The 18,597-nt window shown below is 44.3% G+C and overlaps 2 protein-coding genes across 3 annotated transcripts; one reads left to right on the top strand and one right to left on the bottom strand.

Moving 5' to 3' along the window:
* Window positions 1-1,526: 1,526 nt before the first annotated feature.
* Window positions 1,527-13,263, top strand: C1QTNF2 (C1q and TNF related 2). The gene is made up of 3 exons (XM_035104936.3): window positions 1,527-1,822; window positions 7,807-8,058; window positions 10,982-13,263. The coding sequence occupies exons 2-3, from the start codon at window positions 7,815-7,817 to the stop codon at window positions 11,593-11,595; spliced, it is 858 nt and encodes a 285-aa protein (XP_034960827.1). The 5' UTR covers window positions 1,527-1,822; window positions 7,807-7,814; the 3' UTR covers window positions 11,596-13,263.
* A 2,004-nt stretch (window positions 13,264-15,267) lies between these two features.
* LOC118080015 (large ribosomal subunit protein eL42) lies at window positions 15,268-18,523 on the bottom strand. 2 transcript variants are annotated; one of them, XM_035104934.3, is made up of 2 exons: window positions 18,288-18,523; window positions 15,268-15,706 (listed from the first exon to the last, which is right to left on the bottom strand). In XM_035104934.3, exon 2 carries the CDS (start codon window positions 15,684-15,686, stop codon window positions 15,366-15,368), a length of 321 nt encoding a protein of 106 aa, XP_034960825.1. In that variant the 5' UTR covers window positions 15,687-15,706; window positions 18,288-18,523; the 3' UTR covers window positions 15,268-15,365. The 2 variants fall into 2 exon arrangements, with proteins under 2 accessions (XP_034960825.1, XP_034960824.1); XM_035104933.3 differs by having other exon boundaries at window positions 18,328-18,523.
* Between the last annotated feature and the right edge of the window lie 74 nt (window positions 18,524-18,597).

The following is an 18,597-nucleotide window of genomic DNA, read 5'->3' as shown; positions in this document are numbered from 1 at the left end:
TGTTTTTAAAATAATCAATTTAATGATTATCTGTTGCTGGAAATCGCAGGAAAGTGCTTTTGTGCTAATATCCTGCTTGCAGGTTTCCAATAAGCATCTTACCAGCCACTGTGAGAAAAACATCTGGTCAGCCATTGATCTGATACAGGGGCTCATTATGTCTTTATGTCATGTTCCAGTAGCTAAGAGTTGCAACCCTAATAAAGGCTTTCTGGGAAATGATATATAATGAGTTAAAGAAAATGTTTAAAAAATACTTTCGTTAACAAACCATAAGCCTTTTTATTGGGGATAGTGAGTGAAAAGTTGCCAAGAGAAGATAACAGACTGTTTACGTAGGCAACTACAGTGACAAGAATCCTTTTAGCCCAAAAATGGAAACAACAAGAAGTACCAACGAAATAAGAGTGGCAGATGCAAAGGATGGACTTTGAGGAATTGGCAAAGCTGACAGGAAAACCAGCATGATCAAGTATGCCAAAAGGACGAGTAAATTTATACGATATTTGAAAGATCACTAAGCAATTAACATCACTAGCGGGGTTGTCTGAAGACTTGTAATGAAAAATTTTCTCCCTTTTTATATTTACTTAAACCTTTTCAGAATTGGAAAATGCAATGATATATTACAAAGGTTAACTTTGAAAGCCATGAAGTGGGAGGGAAGGAAGTCGCTGGGCTAACCAGGTTACAAATCCTCTTCCTCTCTGCTTTCTGGAGTGGGGGTGTGTGTGTCTTGGTCTAGTAGCTTCCACCACTCCCATAGCTGTCAAGTTTTCCCATTTCTCGCGACGAAGCCTATTCAGCATAAGGGAATTTCCCTTTAAAAAAGGGAGAACTTGACAGCTATGCACTCCTCCTCATCCAGCAAATCCCTGACATATAATCTGCGTCCACATGGAGGATTTTTAGCAGCGCCCACTCATTCTCCCCCTACCAGCTGCATCGCCTCTCCCGCTTCCAAAGGTGTATCATCGGTTAGGTCAGGCATCCCCAAACTCTGCCCCTCCAGATGTTTTGGACTACAATTCCCATCTTCCCCGACCACTGGTCCTGATAGCTAGGGATCATGGGAGTTGTAGGCCAAAACATCTGGATGGCCGCAGTTTGGGGGTGCCTGGGTTAGGTCAATTTTCACTCACTTTTCACAGGAGAAAGAGTGGGAAATCCATTTTAAAACACCCAGTGTGGACACACCGAAGTACTGTACATGCCATATGAGTGGAACTGTAACCAGACTCTTGGCCAAAGCCTGGCTGAGATTTGACTAGACTGCCTGAAGCCAGGTAAAATAGATTCTGCCTGCCAGCCAAGCATGTTCTGGACTTTAGAGTCTCTTGTTGCTTTTAGGTGACCTTACACAAGCCACTCTTCTGTCTGTGGCTCCTGCCCCTTTTGGAGTTTCTGAGCTTCCACAGAGCAGGGCTTTTTCCTTTTTCCTTTCTTCTTCTCAAATATCCGGAGCCTTCCAAGCATTTAGCCGCATGTGTGTAACGTTTTCTTCCCTGCCTCACGTGACACGAGGCAGAAGCTCAAACATTACACAATAATCAAAATATGCCTCTGGCAAAGCTAAGCCAAAAAGCCGAAGCCGCCGCAAAAAAAGTGGGAATGCAGATGAAAGAAACCCATTTTTGCTAACGTCGAGCAAGGCATTTGAGAATGCAAAATCGCAAGCCCTTCGTTTAAAGGAAAGGTTTTGCAAGAATAGCCAGGAATCCCACGAAGCTGGACAACTATGCTCTGCGGTGAAACATCTGTTTGAGATTCTTCAGCTTTTCTACTGGATGTCAGGATCTTTTTCTGGAAGACATTTGTGCTTGTGAGTACTATTTTTATTTACTGAAATGTTTTCTAAACAAGATGTAACAGCTTGAGCCAATGCATTTTACAAAGGCTGCAACCCTAATCCCAGTTTCCTGGGAGTAAACCACAATGAATTCAGTACTACAATTTACTTCTCAGGAGGTATGGTTAGGCTTGCACTGTGAATCCCACTCGCACACTTAATTCTCAGGAAAGTGTGCACAGGATTGCAACCCTGCAGCCCCCATACATATTTCCTCAAAAGTCAATCCCCTCGGGTTTCATGAGGGCACCGTCCCAGGTTAACAGTGCGTAGGATGGCAGTCTTTGAACGGTTAATTCCTTGCAGACTGGGCGGAACTCCTTAATCGAGTCAATTGCAAGTTAAAAGGAAGAATGCACTGGGGGGAAATGCTGTGTTTCATTTACGAGAGTTGTCTGTCTGTGCAACCCTTGTAAAACTTTCCTCTTGCGCACAGAAACTTTGCAATAGGAAGAGACCCAGGGAATCGTCGTGCTGGTTCAATAGCAGCTAAGCTCCAACTTCTGAAATGGGGGGGGGGGCAGAGAGAGGGGCCAAATTCATTCCTGGTAATGTTCTCTTCTCTCTTGCTGAGCTCCACACCAGACAATTACTACTCCATGCTACCCTTAACGTGTTGTGTCGGGGTGCCAACCTGAATAAAATATTGTGAGGGCCCAGGTACGCCCCATCCCACATAACCGATCACATGAAGCGGTGCATGCACACCATTTAAATGGCAATGTCCATCAACTTGGGGGCACAGCCCCCTAAAGTATTTTATTGGGGGGCCAAAGCCCCCTCAGCCGCTAGGATATGGCTCCTATGTGTCATGTCATTGGGTTTTGATCAGTGGGTGTGCTGTTTTTATACTAACCTCCTAGTCCTGTTTCTCCTAGAGACAGGGGTAAATTTAACCCCCCACAAATTCCAACAGTTTAGAAGCTGTAGCCACGCAGATTTGGTCTGAAGTGGAAGTTGCCATGAAACCTTTGGGACAAACAACTTTTGCCTTTGGAGGTCAAATTAAAGTTTCTAATGGGATGAGACTGCTCCGCTTATCTACCAAACAAAAGCTCAGGTGAAAGCAAAACAAAAACAAAAAACAAAAAGCTCCCATCTTTCCAAATAGCTTCAAATCAATAATAACAATTCAATTTCTTAGTACCCCTTCACCATTAGGTTCCGTTGTGGGTTACAACATTTGAAAGATACAAGATGAAAGTGAGTTTAAACTATTTACTGTCAAGAAACGGCTGGATTCATATTCAGTTGTCAAAGGATAGAATAAAAATGGGCATCAAATCCTACAGTCTACAATGGAATCCAGCTTCTTTTTTCCCCCATTACAGAATTGCAGGGTGAGATTTCACCAACACCTTCCTTTCAACAAATAGGACTCGAGAAAATCAAAAGACAATAACAACAACAATAACTAATAGGACTTGTTACGTTTCACCAGTCAATTCCTGTTCTTAGATCCTGCAGATTACCTCTCCCTCAGACAACTCTCCATTGGCAAGCTAGCTGGAACTTAGCAAAAATGTAGACTTGGGCCACAGTCCCATACCTACTTCCTGCGACTTCTGTTGAACTCAGGCTATGTACACATTTAGTGGCTGAAAACACAGTGAGGTGGTTTCCCACTGCTGTGTTTCAAGTTTCATTCGCACATTGCTGTCCACACCACAGAGGGGATGGAGGTGGATGTCTTCACTCAACTCCCATTACCTGCTTGGTTTCCCCATGCCTGCAGCCCCCCTGAAAGTGGCTTTGTGTTTTCAAATCAGATGGAAGGTGGTTTGAAGGGAAAACGACCTAAATATAGCAGCATTTCTCAAGGAACATTCTGCCTCACAACAAGCCTGTAAAGTAGGCTAGGCTGAGAGCTGGTGACTGGTGCAGAGGCTCATGGCGGAGTAGGATTCCCTGTGTCTTGTCTGGCTCTCTAAGCACAACACTGATGAGTCAGCAAATAATTATATCTGTGCTACTTAAACTGAAAGTACTCAAACCGAGGCATACTTAAACCGAGGTATGACTGTATAAGCTAGGTGTCAAATGGCTCCTTGAACCAAGGTTACTGTTGCCAAAACGGAATGTCTAGTTGCTATTTTGGGGCAATGATTTTTAAAATGATTGACTGTGATTGATTCTCACTTAAACCTCTGGCTAATTCAGATGACAATCTTGAGCTCAGTTAAGAGCCTTGAGAATTTAAAGAAGAGAAGTCACTTGATCCAGGGACAGTCCACAAATGTATTGGCCTGTTCTGACCCCTTTTTCTTAATGGTGACTGCTCCTGCTCAGGCTGCACAGAAAAGGCATTTTGGTTCCAGAAATTCATTTCAATTGTGCAGATAAAACGTAACTGATAGAATTCTACAGGGTGGGGTATTAGTGTGCGAAAACAGTCCAGATCCAACGATCCCCAGGATGGTGGAGTTAACAGGCGCCATCCTAGCACCCAGGCATCTTCACTTGGTTGCAAGCAGTCAAAAGCCAGGTGTAAAATGTGCCTGGTGCCTGGCTAATTTCAAACACTGTTGGGTTAGACCCTTCTTGCTTTGGAAAGAAAGAGTGAGTGCCTTATATGTAAGCTGGAAATCACACTGTGTATGAGAATTAAACATCTTACAAGTCTGTATCTCAAAGGCTCCAGCTGATGAGCTTCAGAGGCCAAAGCCAGTCCTTTTCTTGGACAGAACCCCTCTGCAGCATAAAATAAAAAAGGAAGGAAGGAAGGAAGGAGGAAGTGCATTCTTCCCACTGTTATAAGAAAAAACTGCTCTCTTTCCTTTATGGGGTATTCCAGGGGTATTAAGTGGGTTCCCTATCGGTAGGAACCAGAGTACAGTGTTACCTTGTTTTGAGTCCGGGATGTGCGCAGAAGCACGATTTAGTGCTTCTGCGCATGTGTGAGTGGCAAATCCGGAAGTAACCCATACTTCCAGGTTTGCCACGGATATTCAGCAAACTGGACAGTCGACGGGGTGGACGTTCGCGGAGGTATTACTGTATATTGAGAAACAAAGCTGCTAGTAAGACTGATCTTTATTAAAGGAACTGTTGCAGCAGGGTCCTCATTCATCACACGTAGGAGGGAGGAGAACCCTGAGCAATGGTGCTTGAGCCCTTATATAGACTTTTGAAATTGCCCACCCTGTAGCCCAAGACCACCCCCCTAAAACATACATACATACATCACATTTCCATGTGCTCTGGTTTCCATCATGGTGTTCCGTTGCGCCAGAAGCGGTTTAGTCATGCTGGCCACATGACCCGGAAAGCTGACTGTGGACAAACACCGGCTCCCTCAGCCTGAAAGCACCGCAACCCCATAGTTGCCTTTGATTGGACTTAAGCGCCCAGGGTCCTTTACTTTTACCTTTTACCACATACATCACAGAAGGAGGCAATCTACAGCACAAATCCTGCCTGCCAGGATACCTTATAATGGTCACTGATTGCATTACAGGTGCATGGGCAGTCCGGCAATTCTTTTGTGATGGTTAATACTTTAGTTCCTGAATCCAGGTCACAGGCTCACCCTATTCATACACAAATACACCCTTAAGGCAGGATTTGCAAGCAAAAAGGCAATGGGAAGGTTTTCCCCATTTGCCTCCCTTCCTGCAGAGGAATATTTGAGGTCATTGGGAGAGTCAAAATGGCTTCGGGATTGCTCTCCCATGCTATTTCAGACACATGGTTCATATATTTACATGTGTGTGCATTTATGAATATTTATTCTATATTTGAGACCTTAAAATTCTTATAACACCACCTTCCGTGCTTCCATTCTATCCAGCAAAAGTGGCTGGCCTTTAGATTCAGCAATGGTTCCGCAGCTGTTGTTTCTCAGCTGCTGGATTTCTCTGCCTAAAAAGCAAAGTTATAAATGCTGGTATTACCACTGGCAGAGTGGAAGGAACATGTATTTATTCTGGCTCCTCAGTGCTTTAAAAATTAAGACTGCCTGGAGGCTACAGTCCTTGACCTGGAAATTCTGACTCTAAAGCTCAGATGTGTGTGTGGACTGGTTGTCATTGCTTAATGCTGCCATTCCCATGACGGGGAAATACTTTGCAGATGTCCAGACCCATTCACTTTTCATTATTCTACTTTTTCCCGGATTGAGCTCTGGCAGGTTTTATGTCTGAGGCCCTGGTTGTGACCCCTCCATCCCTCTGGCTAACAAAAGGGGCATGAGAATTTGATGAAGTTTATACATCTGGTTTTGAAAAGGTACAAGGGGAGATGCTATTGAATAGGCACCAGCTTGTGTATTTCAGACATCAGGTATTACTACAATAATTGTTCAGTATTAATGGAGCAATTCACCAGTAACTGCTCAGTATGTGCAAAGCAGCTGGAAAACAGAGGGAAATAGTGGGGGCGGGGGAGGGGGACTTTTCAGAGACTAGCCCCACCCCCACCCTGCTTTTGCATGCTCTTAATCCGTAAATAACATTAATTTGTAACACATTTCTCCAGCAAGTGATTTGAGATGAGAAGATCCATGCCAAAGGATGCAGTGTGTGTTTCATTCCCGCCCCCCAATATGCCACGCACACATAATTTTTTCCCTATCAACCCAGATCCGAGGATTGGTTTGGGAAGTGATGACAGTCTTATTTTTTATGTTCTGTTACTGGAATTTATACTCCTCCCATCTCTACAGTTCAGAGTAGGAAACGACACCCATTCATATATATCACACAAACACTCTTACATGCAGTCAAGTTAAAAAGAAAGTCCCGTACATCCTGTTTGAATTCTGTGGCTTTGCATATCAGGACATAATAACAATCATCCATCTCTGAAACAGACACGGGGACAAATAGAAGAAGAAGACGACTTCACCCCAGTATGGCTCCCCTTTATCACATACCCAACAACAGCCCAACAAGACAATGACAAAAATCCACCAACAGCATACAAATCAATATGGCTAACCTGATCCAAAACACACACACACCCACACACCCCACTCACACATGAAACAAAGACCACCACAGCCAATCACAAATGAACAACCATATCCTAGGCCAACCCCAACATCTCTCACCACCAAAGGAACACAAGTTCCTGTGTTTTAACCCACAGCGCCACCTGAGTCCCTGAGTAATAGTAGTAATGCAATAATGCTTAGCATTTACATTGCAGTCAAGAGTCCTCAAAGAACTCCATATAAATTATCTCCAGTAATCCCCTTACAGCAAATGGGTATTGATGCTTGCCTAAAGCAACCTATGTACGTTCATATGTCTAAGGAGGACTTGATTGGCAGTTAGCATCATGGCAGTAGTTAAGAGCTGCCCAGGAATTTGGCAGTGAAGGAAGGAAACAGATAAAAAGAGCTAAACGTCACCTTCCTGGCTCACACCAGCTTCCTCTACTTCTGGTGTGACCTGTTTAACGCTATTTATTTTGCAGCACTTCTGTTTAACTTCATCTTCCTCAGGCTGCAAACTTTCAAAATCCAAACAGCATCGGAAGGGCAACGCGACAACAGAAAGAACCAGGCGGGGATTTTGGCAGTCTGGGGAGAGGATGAATAAAAAGCTAAATGACAAGTTTATTATTAAACAAGGAAGAATTTGCACACAAGGCTTCACAAAGGCTTTGGCGTGTCAGGGCAGGCCATGTGTTGACTGGATATTGCTAACCCAGCCTTGGGTCTTTATTCCAGTGCGACTGGCTCCCAGCACGACATCAGCCTCTGATTCTGGAATGCTCTTGAGATAGATCAGGTTCATGTGCTGTGCCTAGCAGAACTGTGCCACCCAAGCTGCTCCGCCATCCTCTGCCTGTATGCTCAAGTCAGCCCTTTCCCACCAAGAGTTCTTTGGACATGGACCCTGTGATGCATATGGATTTGAACCCTGTCACTCTCATCTGCTCCGAACCTTGTGGCGCTTACGTGTGCCTGCTGCAATACAAGCCCATAACAGTCTGTGTTTGATTTCTTACAGGCGCCACCATGATCTCCTTGGTTCTGTTTATCTGGATTGTGCCCTGCGTGGCCAGTCAGCTCCTCAGCAGCTTTGCGAAAGCAGAAAGTCAGAAAGGTTCCAAGCAGATCATCTGCAGCGTGCCAGGACCACAAGGCCCTCCTGGTGTGCCTGGAGCTCCAGGGTCCCCCGGGACGATGGGAAGGATGGGATTCCCAGGAAAAGACGGACAAGATGGAAAGGACGGGGAGAAAGGGGAGGCAGGCGAGGAAGGTAAGAGACTCCTGCTCCCTTTGAAAGCTCAGTCTGTCGCAATAGGAAGTGACACAAAGCAGGAGCATCCAAATGGGTCAATCCCAACACAGTCCCAGTTGGGTGCCTACCTGCCCTTATTAATGGTGTACTGGTAAATTTTGAAGTGCAGGCACTTTTCAAGACACTCCTAATAGCCACGTCCCTTCTAAACCAAAAGGTGCAACAAACAAAACTGGACTTTTTACCAGTGCAGCAGACATTGTGCCTGCATGTTTGGATTTTTGTGGGGGAATGTTTAGGAATGTGGATGAGATATTGTTTAATATATCCTATCCCAGCTTGTGTTAGCAAGCTTCAAAGTTAGCAGAGTTTACATTCCCTTTTCATGCACAGCAAAAACGGTTGCTCAGGCTTGATGAAGCCTATGTTGTTGTTGTTTAGTCGTTTAGTCGTGTCCGACTCTTCGTGACCCCATGGACCATAGCACGCCAGGCACTCCTGTCTTCCACTGCCTCCCGCAGTTTGGTCAAACTCATGTTCATAGCTTCGAGAACACTGTCCAACCATCTCGTCCTCTGTCGTCCCCTTCTCCTAGTGCCCTCCATCTTTCCCAACATCAAGGTCTTTTCCAAGGATTCTTCTCATGAGGTGGCCAAAGTATTGGAGCCTCAGCTTCACGATCTGTCCTTCCAGTGAGCACTCAGGGCTGATTTCCTTAAGAATGGATAGGTTTGATCTTCTTGCAGTCCATGGGACTCTCAAGAGTCTCCTCCAGCACCATAATTCAAAAGCATCAATTCTTCGGCGATCAGCCTTCTTTATGGTCCAGCTCTCACTTCCATACATCACTACTGGGAAAACACTACTGGGAAAATCACTTTAACTATACGGACCTTTGTAGGCAAGGTGATGTCTCTGCTTTTTAAGATGCTGTCTAGGTTTGTCATTGCTTTTCTCCCAAGAAGCAGGCGTCTTTTAATTTCGTGACTGCTGTCACCATCTGCAGTGATCAAGGAGCCCAAGAAAGTAAAATCTCTCACTGCCTCCATTTCTTCCCCTTCTATTTGTCAGGAGGTAATGGGACCAGTGGCCATGATCTTGGTTTTTTTGATGTTGAGCTTCAGACCATATTTTGCGCTCTCCTCTTTCACCCTCATTAAAAGGTTCTTTAATTCCTCCTCACTTTCTGCCATCAAGGTTGTGTCATCTGCATATCTGAGGTTGTTGATATTTCTTCCGGCAATCTTAATTCCGGCTTGGGATTCATCTAGTCCAGCCTTTCGCATGATGAATTCTGCATATAAGTTAAATAAGCAGGGAGACAATATACAACCTTGTCGTACTCCTTTCCCAATTTTGAACCAATCAGTTGTTCCATATCCAGTTCTAACTGTAGCTTCTTGTCCCACATAGAGATTTCTCAGGAGACAGTTGAGGTGATCAGGCACTCCCATTTCTTTAAGAACTTGCCATAGAAATGGGAGTGCCTGATCACCTCATCTGTCTCCTGAGAAATCTATATGAAGCCTATAGGATAATATATATGTTTCCTGGATTTTCCCCTTTATCCCTCTTAAAAGACACAACACAGTGCTCATTAAAAGTATGAAAATAGTTTACTTACAGACTTCCTGAGATGCAGCACAACTCAAGAGGCAGACTAGCTTAGATATTAGTATTTACATGCTGAATCTGCTCCATAGGGGAAAGCAGATTCATTGTTCTCTTGGCTGGAAGCCAAGAGATCTCTTCCTTAGATCAGTGTTTCCCAACCTTGTGCCTCCAGCTGTTTTCGGACTACAATTCCCATCATTCCTGACCACTGGTCTTGCTAGCTAGGGATGATGGGAGTTGTAGTCCCAAAACATCTGGAGGCACAAGGTTGGGAAACACTGCCTTAGATGTTGCTTGCTTGAAGTCCAAATCGAAAGAGACTGAAATGGACACTGGCCAATGACTTTACCTGGCCAGGTAACGCCCACTTCAATTACAAACAGAGGAAAACCCTCCCAGATCAGTGGCAGGAAGTTTTGCTGCTGACCTGGTCAGGTGTCCCTCTATGTGGTCACTCTAGGAACTGTTGTGACTTGACTGCACCTAGCCTTACATCCCACATTTTGGAGATCTTATTGTTTGAAAACTATGATGGGTCCCTTTTCTTTAGTCGTGAGGCTTGAGTTTCTCACGAGACTCTGTGGAAATGCCACAGGTGCTAATATCTCACATAGTCTGAGCAAGGATGGTGCTATAAGATGTTTCATTGTCTCCTGAAAATTGGGACAACAGCATTATTATTAATATTAATATTAACATTAATATTAGCCAAATGATCTATCAGTATTAAAACTGTGAAAGGGAATTATGAGGTAAAGAATTATGGGAATTATGCTTCTGCCTTCAAACAGGAGTCAGCGCTCCATCTTTTTCTATTAAAAATAGTGGCATGTATCCAACATTTCTGCTCGCCTCACACAGCAGACTTCCACATGTGCAACAAATCCCCCTCCTCTCCCCTGCAGCCCCTCACCTACCTTCAAAATCTGCTACAGAGGGTTGAAGGACACCCCACACAGAGAGCAGATTGGGGGGGGGGTGGCACAGGGAGAGGAGGGAGAAATTGAACTTGGTGAGCATGAGCAGAACTTGTTTTGCGCAGGGTTGGATTCAAACCATGTTTTTAAAAGTCCAGAACCTATTTTCTGTGTGTATGTTATCATGATGTATGCTAATTTTCCAGGCTCAGATACTGACACTTTAAAGCAGCTAAATAAAGTAGCTAAATGCTGCCCTGCCCCCAAACTCAATATAGACAGAAGGAATTCCAATTGCACATCCTGGGCCGTAGCTATTGCTCCTGCACGTAGCAATGTCTTGGAAACACCCTAAAACTCCGCTGGCAGCTAAGTGTCCAGTCACTTACGGAAGTCCATTTCTCTCCTAGGTCCACAAGGCAAGACAGGAAATCCCGGCAAGCCAGGGCCAAAGGGAAAGGTGGGAGCCATTGGCAAAGCTGGTCCTCGTGGTCCAAAGGGCCTGAAGGGGAACCCCGGGAAAAGCGGAGGTGTGGGGAAGAAAGGCCCCAAAGGAGCCCTCGGGGACCCTGGGATGCCAGGCCCCTGCAGCTGCGGGGCAAACAAAGCCAAATCCGCCTTCTCTGTTGCAGTGACCAAAAGCTACCCGAGAGAGAGGCTGCCCATCAAATTTGACAAGATCCTCATGAACGAAGGTGCAAACTACAACAGTTCCAGCGGGAAATTTGTGTGCAGCATCCCTGGCGTCTACTACTTCACTTACGACATCACTTTGGCCAATAAACACTTGGCCATTGGGCTGGTGCACAACGGGCAGTACAGAATAAAAACGTTCGATGCCAATACCGGGAACCATGACATAGCTTCTGGATCGACTATCCTGTCCTTGAAGCAGGATGATGAGGTCTGGCTGCAGATATTCTACTCGGAACAGAATGGACTCTTTTATGACCCTTACTGGACAGACAGCCTTTTCACTGGCTTTCTGATCTATCCTGACCAGGATTATCTCAATGAAATATAAAAGGAAGGCTGTCGACAACAGCAACAACAGCCAACTCTAACAGGAAGTCGGACGTGGAAAATGAGAACTGTAATAATGTACATTCATCTAGTCCCATCTTTGCAGAAGCAGTTCCTAACCTGGACTGTGTCCCAGGGGTGTGGCTACCTTGTTTATAGATGATAGTGTAAGCCCAGGGTAGTCAACATGGTGAGCACAAGTTGATGAACTACAACTCCAAACATCTCTGAACATTGGCTAAGCTGACCGGAGCTGATGGGAGTTGGAGTCCAACAGAGTCTAGAAGGCACCATGTTGCCTACCTCAATCAAAGCCTTGGTGTTTCTTTGTGTCAGTCTGTGGATCCCCTTAAAGAATCAGCCTAGCTTATAAATTTGGAGCAGTCAGATTTTTCATCATTTGTGGCCAGTGGCCATTGCAGTATTGTTATTGTTTAGTTGTTTAGTCGTGTCCGACTCTTCGTGACCCCATGGACCAGAGCACGCCAGGCACTCCTGTCCTCCATGCCTCCCGCAGTTTGGTCAGACCCATGTTGGTGGCTTCAAGAACACTGTCCCAACCATCTTGTCCTCTGTCCAACCATCTTGTCCTCAGTATAATTCCCCCCAAACCCAGTAAGGCAATCCAAGTATATGTTGAAACATACCCATTTACAGAATGACAAATTATAAAAACTTAAAAATTGTAATGCCCTCTCCCCAAATCATTTAGATCAGTGTTTCCCAAACTTTATCAAAAACATAAGACCCAATTTTGCTTCTTTGTCCCAATAATCTGCATGTATCCTGAAACCTGTCAAGCACAGCTCCTTCTTTGGCTAATCTAATCAATCTCTTGTTCTCCATCTTAAATCATTTTAAACTCAAATGACATCACCTCTGGGTTTTTCTATAAAACCTTCGTTTGCTCAACATCTATCCTGATGAAGTGTTCTGGAGAACTCGCAAAAGGTGGCCCACAACTTTGTGACATTTGAGTTGGTCCTAAGGAAAGTGTTGCTATCTTCAGCTTACTTATATAGAAGCAATAAATGATCACGGTTCTCTGCCTAATGAGACACTAAGAAACCCCCAAAGGCAAACGAAAAAGGAATAATTTATAAAGAAAGATGGATGATGACCACATTATTTTAACAGTGGAAAAAAGATTATGATATTCAAAATCTGGTGCTCAGCACTGAAGTATATTCAAGAGATCACAACACAGAATGAACAGAATATTATTTTCCCTGAATCTTTTTGTGTCCCATAATTTTGTCCTCACAGCTACTGCAAATGTCAACTGAAGTTAGTTGTGGAGTGTTGGATTAAGGCCAAGGAAACTCGGGTTCAAATCCCCCTAGTTCACTTGGTAACTTTGAGCTCATCACTATCCCTCAGCCAAACCTACCTCACAGGGTTGTTGTGAGGATAAAATGGAGGAAGGGCAGAAGCATGTATGCTGCTTTGAAATCCTTGGAGGGGAGGCAGTGTTGTTAATGAATGATAATTGGTAAAGGAAAGAAGATAAATAGAAACCAACAATATGTATCAGCCACTTGATGCTTTAATGTTGTATGTATATTGCCACCTAGTGACTACCATCTTCATTGCACAAGGTGCTGCCTGAACAATACAATTTTGCAACCAAGCACTGGTGTTTTCACAATAAAAGTGCCTTTTAACATGCTCACTGCACATACAAGCAAACAATGCTATGCAGTTTTAAATGTAAAGAAATCCAGGTGTGTGTGTTTTTCCAATCAGCTGAGGGTGGGTGGCTTCCCATTTGCATTTGCACAAGAGTAAACATTTACCAGCCTTAGATACCATGTTTCACAATGGGCAAAATAGGGACTTGTGTTGTTGTTTTTTATGGGAAGCAGTATCTATTTCCATTTGTTTTTTGGGTTGTGTTTTAATACTGAGCTCTTCTACAAGACTTGTTACAGAATTGTGCAAGAGGTTCTTGTGCTAGACTTCCACATTATTAGAATACTTTTTTAAAAAAAATTTCCATTGTATGCACTGATCCTACAACAGACTGCAAAAAGTGAAGCCCAATATTGCTTTTGTACTACTTGAGAGACTACTTGGAAGTTCATCATTGGTGGTCTGTTCCACTGAATTGGGGAGGGACATCCTCTTCCACACAGCTAGAGGGGTCGTGATTATCTTTACAGTGGAAGAAATACTGGTATCACATGCAATCAAGTGAGAATCAGCTTGAGCAGTGGCGACATTGTAGATATTTATGGGTGATAACGTGGTCTAGACTGCTTTAACAAATGCTTCTTCTATTTAAAACAGTGAATCTTCTTCAATGCACTGCTTCTAGTTTAGATTATGCACCATTGAATTCTCTAGGATTCATTTCTGAGTACATTCAGTTAGGATAGCAGCTTTACATCCCAAAATAATGAATTCTGTGCTCATGATGCATGTTCATACGCCCTGACTAACCTCAGCAAGCAAGGAGCGCATGTTAAATTTTATTCTCTTCCTCCTATATCCTTCAAGCATGTTGGAAAGCCTTAACACTCGGGATGAAGCAGAGTAGAAGAAGAGTTTGGATTTGATATCCCGCTTTATCACTACCCAAAGGAGTCTCAAAGCAGCTAACATTCTCCTTTCCCCTCCTCCCCTACAGCAGACACCCTGTGAGGTGGGTGGGGCTGAGAGACTTCAAAGAAGTGTGACTAGCCCAAGGTCACCCAGCAGCTGCATGTGGAGGAGTGGAGACACGAACCAGGTTCCCCAGATTTCGAGTCTACCGCTCTTAACCACTACACCACACTGGCAGTCATAGCACATCCATACTTGGAGCGAAGACTCTGTTGCAATGGTAAAGGCTTCCACTGGGTATTCCGAGATTCTGATGTTTTGACAGTTGGGCAGTTGTTAAAGAGAGTTCTCAGAGATCCACTCAGAAGGAAGTTCATCCTTATTTACAGATCTCATATACCTGGTAATTATTTTAAGGCTTTTATCTTCTCCAATAAATTCATGCGAGATGGCTCTCTTACAATATAGTGTAGTTACAAGCAATGACACCATTGGAGCTTGTTGTGCCAGGAGTCAACCTTGCAGGTGAATTTGCCTCCGGGAAGGGGGTACCTTAGTGAGGCTCTAGAAATGGGGAAGGCAATTTCACGAAGGTGGAGGAAACCCAGTAAGAAAGAAACTCTTTTAGGATCTCCCCCCCCCCCCCGGCAAAAAAAATGCTGCTCTTCTGTCCATTTAAATCAAGGATGGGAAAACCTGTGGCCTTTCAGAGATCACTATGCTCCAACTCTCATGAGTCCCAGGCAGCATAGCCAATGGTTTTAAGAATGATGGGTGTTGTGGTCAGGCAACATCTGGAGGGACACAGGTCCCTCACCCCGACTTAAACTGTTTTAGGGTATTGTGATTTATAAAAATTAATATTATTATATAGTAGTAAGGTTGAACACGCCTAGCGAAATGCTGATTATTTCTTAAGCATCTGCTGGTAGGCGGTAAGAAAAAGTAAGAATGGAAAGCTCTAATAAGAATAAAAAGTTTTAAAATGTTTTAATTTTGTAAACCTTTGCCTTTCCCATGTTGTGAGCCCCAAAATCAGATTTCCTGCAGTCAGTTCCTGCCCACATGTCTCACAGTGACATAACATAGCCATTATGTGCCTTCCACAGGTCAAAGAAATCAAATCACATTTATTTATTTATTTCATTTATTTATTTATTTTTAGGGTGGTCCAATAAGACTTTTATAACATTTCATAGACCAACCAACAATGGGTTCCACAGCAGCCTAGAACTGGATAACCTGGCCCTTTCTCTTCTTGTCTCCTCCCAACTCGAAGTGTTTGCACCTCTTAATGGCCAGCATCCTCTTTGACCTGCAATTGGGCTCCACACATTCCAATCTCAGCACGATCTTCTTGGTGGTCTTTGCCTTTTTGCGGAAGATGGGCTTTGTTTGGCCACCATAGCCACTCTGCTTGCGATCATACCGCCGCTTTCCCTGAGCATACAAAGAATCCTTGCCCTTCTTGTACTGGGTTACTTTGTGGGTCTGGTGCTTCCCACACTTCTTGCAGTAGGTCCTGCGGGTTTTGGGGACGTTCACCATCTTGCCAGCGTCAACGTCTCCTGGACAGAGAAAGAAAGACGAAATCAAATTACTTTTAAACCCCCGCTTCCATGCCACCAGATATGGGAGCTGAAGTTTGCAAGACTCTGGAATGTGTCTATAGCTGAATACGATATTAAACCAAGGGTGAGTGGCCATGGAGGCTTATATCTCATTATCTTGCTAGGTTAGTAAACATGTTACAAGGATGCTTCACTTTTCAGTGTTTCCACCATTCATCTCAACTCTTGGTTCTACATCACTCTACCCAAAGATGTGCCTTACACTCTGAATAACCTAATTTGTTTTCATATGTGTATATATGGCATTGGAATTGTGGAAAGGTAGACATAAACTTCTAGCTGTGCATTTTATAAGTGGCAAAGCAGCAATGCATTACTCCAGTTTCAGTGTAAATGTAAAGTTTGATGTTGCTGTGAACACTAGAAGCATCACCAGATTCTGCGTTCCACTCAGCTGGCACTTTTGTTTACTTGGCAACGAGGTCTTGGATAAGCAAATGCCACTCTCCAAATTCTGATTCTAGAATTCTAGGATTACCATCGTGGCCTGTTCTCTAATTTGTTATATTTTCTTCTCAAGCATGACACCTAGGTAGGCTCTTAAGAAACAACACAAGAAATTCCTTGTGTTGATTGGTGTGCAGTTTCATTCCAAATTGAAGTAAAAAATTGCTCTAGGTTTTACATGTCTAATCTGCCATAAGCAAGGGAGCAAACTAGAAGGCTGGTCTCAAAGTTTGTATTCCCCTGAGCTACTGCATCCCATCCTGCTTACCTTCAACCCCTTATGTGGGCCATGAGAGCTATCAATGCCCAAATCTCAGTATCCCTCACAAATATATTACACATTTGCTTTCATTCCCCTCATTCTTTCCCCATTCTTGCTTCAGCTCTGCAATATCCCAATTTTAACTTTTAAAAAACTCTGACAACTGGCAACACGTATAGCAACAGTGAGGGAAACTCGCAGTAGTATTACTATATTTGGAACTAAATTCCCAAGACTATATTTTAGAATAAACTGCAAAAGTTCAAGGGATCCATCGCTGCCCTTCCATGTCTGTTTTGTCTTGCGAGGCAACAAGAGAAATAAAACTCTGAAGTCTTTTTCTCTCAGTGAGGAATGCTTCCCTATTAATGTCATAGTCATGTTCATTATTTTGTTGACATTCGTATTTATCATTCAGAAGATTCGATAGAGTAAGGAAGGCATATTTTTCAGCAAGTTCATGAAGCTGCTGAGATCTCTTGGTGATTTCTTGGTGATCACCCTGTTCAGTGAAAGAAACAGTTCTCTCTACAACTCAGTTTCAAAAGACAATTCAGCATCATCTGGTGATTCTTCACCTGCCAACAGTTTCTTCTTTCTACACTGACAATCCATGACTATTCCCAGATCATCACAAATTTCTTTTGCGTAAGCTACTGAATTGTTAACTAACTTGTCTCTATTCTGTTTTAAATGCTTTTAAAGCCTTGAGCTTTATGCCACATTGTTGTACTGTATACAGTATTCAGTCCTTTGGTTCAGAGGTAGCCTGTGTGTTGTTAGGTTCTAGGACGACAAATTCTCAAAGGCCAAGAAAGCACAGGAAGGAAAAGGATTGTAAAGTATCAGGCAGCATGCCAGCATCTGACCTGGTACTTTCTTCTTCACCAGTTGAATGCACTTCTACAGCATTTAATATTTGTGAGTACTGTAGTTCTTTTTTTACAACACTCACAGCATCTCCCTGTGCACTCCACTTAAGTTTCTACTACATGCTTGAAACGTTTGACTGGTGACTGAAGTCTTGGTGTGGCTTTGCCTTTTCCTATTTTTTGTCTCAGAAGGAGGGGCCATCTCTCTATGGTAGAGTACTTGCTTTACATGCAGAAGGACCCAAGTTAAATCTGGCATTTCTCCCAATACGGCTAGGAAGTCTCCCACCTAAAATCTGGCAGAGCAGCTTTTAAAATGATGATTACATTGGGCTCAGTGCTTTCACATCCAAGTCCAGCTTTCCCAACATCTGATATTTCCCAACATTGCTATTGTCCTTCGCCCTAAGTTCCTAGGATGAGTTATGTGAATTAAAACACTATGTTAAAACAGTTTAAAACGACATGTTGCATGGATCGACAGTGCAAACTTAAACTATGTCTACTCAGAAATAAGTCCTGCTGAATTAAAACGAGGCTTGCCCCCAGGTACGAAGGGCTGGAATATGCTTTCTTAAAACGGCAAGAAAATGTGTTGAGGCCGGCATTACATTCCCCTTTAAAAGCCCAGTTGAGCTTTGAACTGGGCCAGCCTCCCGTTTTGGAGGATTGGGTCACGATCCCGCAGCGGATCTTACGGCCAGGCTGGGTAGCGCGTGGCGCCATGGCGCCGGTCCGCCATTGCAGGCGCCACGCAGCTGCTCCCGCCCGCCGCCCGCCCGCCGCGCTGGAAAACGCGGCGGCGGGATCCGTCGCACCACGGCGCCAAAGGTGCCTAAGACGGCCCTGATCCCGCTTACAGCGGTGGGAGAGACGAGCACCTATTACAGCAAAAGCCTCTTCCCTCGGACTACCACCGAGTCGGTTCGTCACCCACCTACACCCGTTATTACCCCGGATGTAATCGGACTCCTTGCCTGGATTAGTCGGTTTTGAAAGAAGTTGCGGTTTGGGCGCCTCTTGAAATCCCCCCGCAGGAGAAGCGGAGCCGAGATGGCCGGGACAGGGGAACTCGGGCGGCGGTAGCCTTGGCGTTGGTTTCAGAAGAAGCGGGAGGCCTAGGAGTCCACGGGCGGACAGACGAATGAAGGAAAGAATGAGCGAGCGGAACTCCACCCCGCGCGAAAAGGAGCGCGGGAAGGCTGCTGTACGCAAAGCAGCGAAAGGGATCCGGGGTGTGCGCGCGC

The sequence above is a fragment of the Zootoca vivipara genome, chromosome 2 (assembly GCF_965207765.1).
Source record: "Zootoca vivipara chromosome 2, rZooViv2.hap1.1, whole genome shotgun sequence".
In the NCBI taxonomy this organism is placed as follows: Eukaryota; Metazoa; Chordata; class Lepidosauria; order Squamata; family Lacertidae; genus Zootoca; species Zootoca vivipara.
This window is presented reverse-complemented; position numbering and strand designations above follow the sequence as displayed.

Bases quoted from the DNA above. Each gene is read 5' to 3' on its own strand.
- LOC118080015 (XM_035104934.3), bottom strand. From the start codon at position 15,686: ATGGTGAACGTCCCCAAAACCCGCAGGACCTACTGCAAGAAGTGTGGG.
- C1QTNF2 (XM_035104936.3), top strand. From the start codon at position 7,815: ATGATCTCCTTGGTTCTGTTTATCTGGATTGTGCCCTGCGTGGCCAGT. The intron at 8,059-10,981 runs GTAAGAGACTCC...TTTCTCTCCTAG, and splicing joins AGGGGAGGCAGGCGAGGAAG to GTCCACAAGGCAAGACAGGA.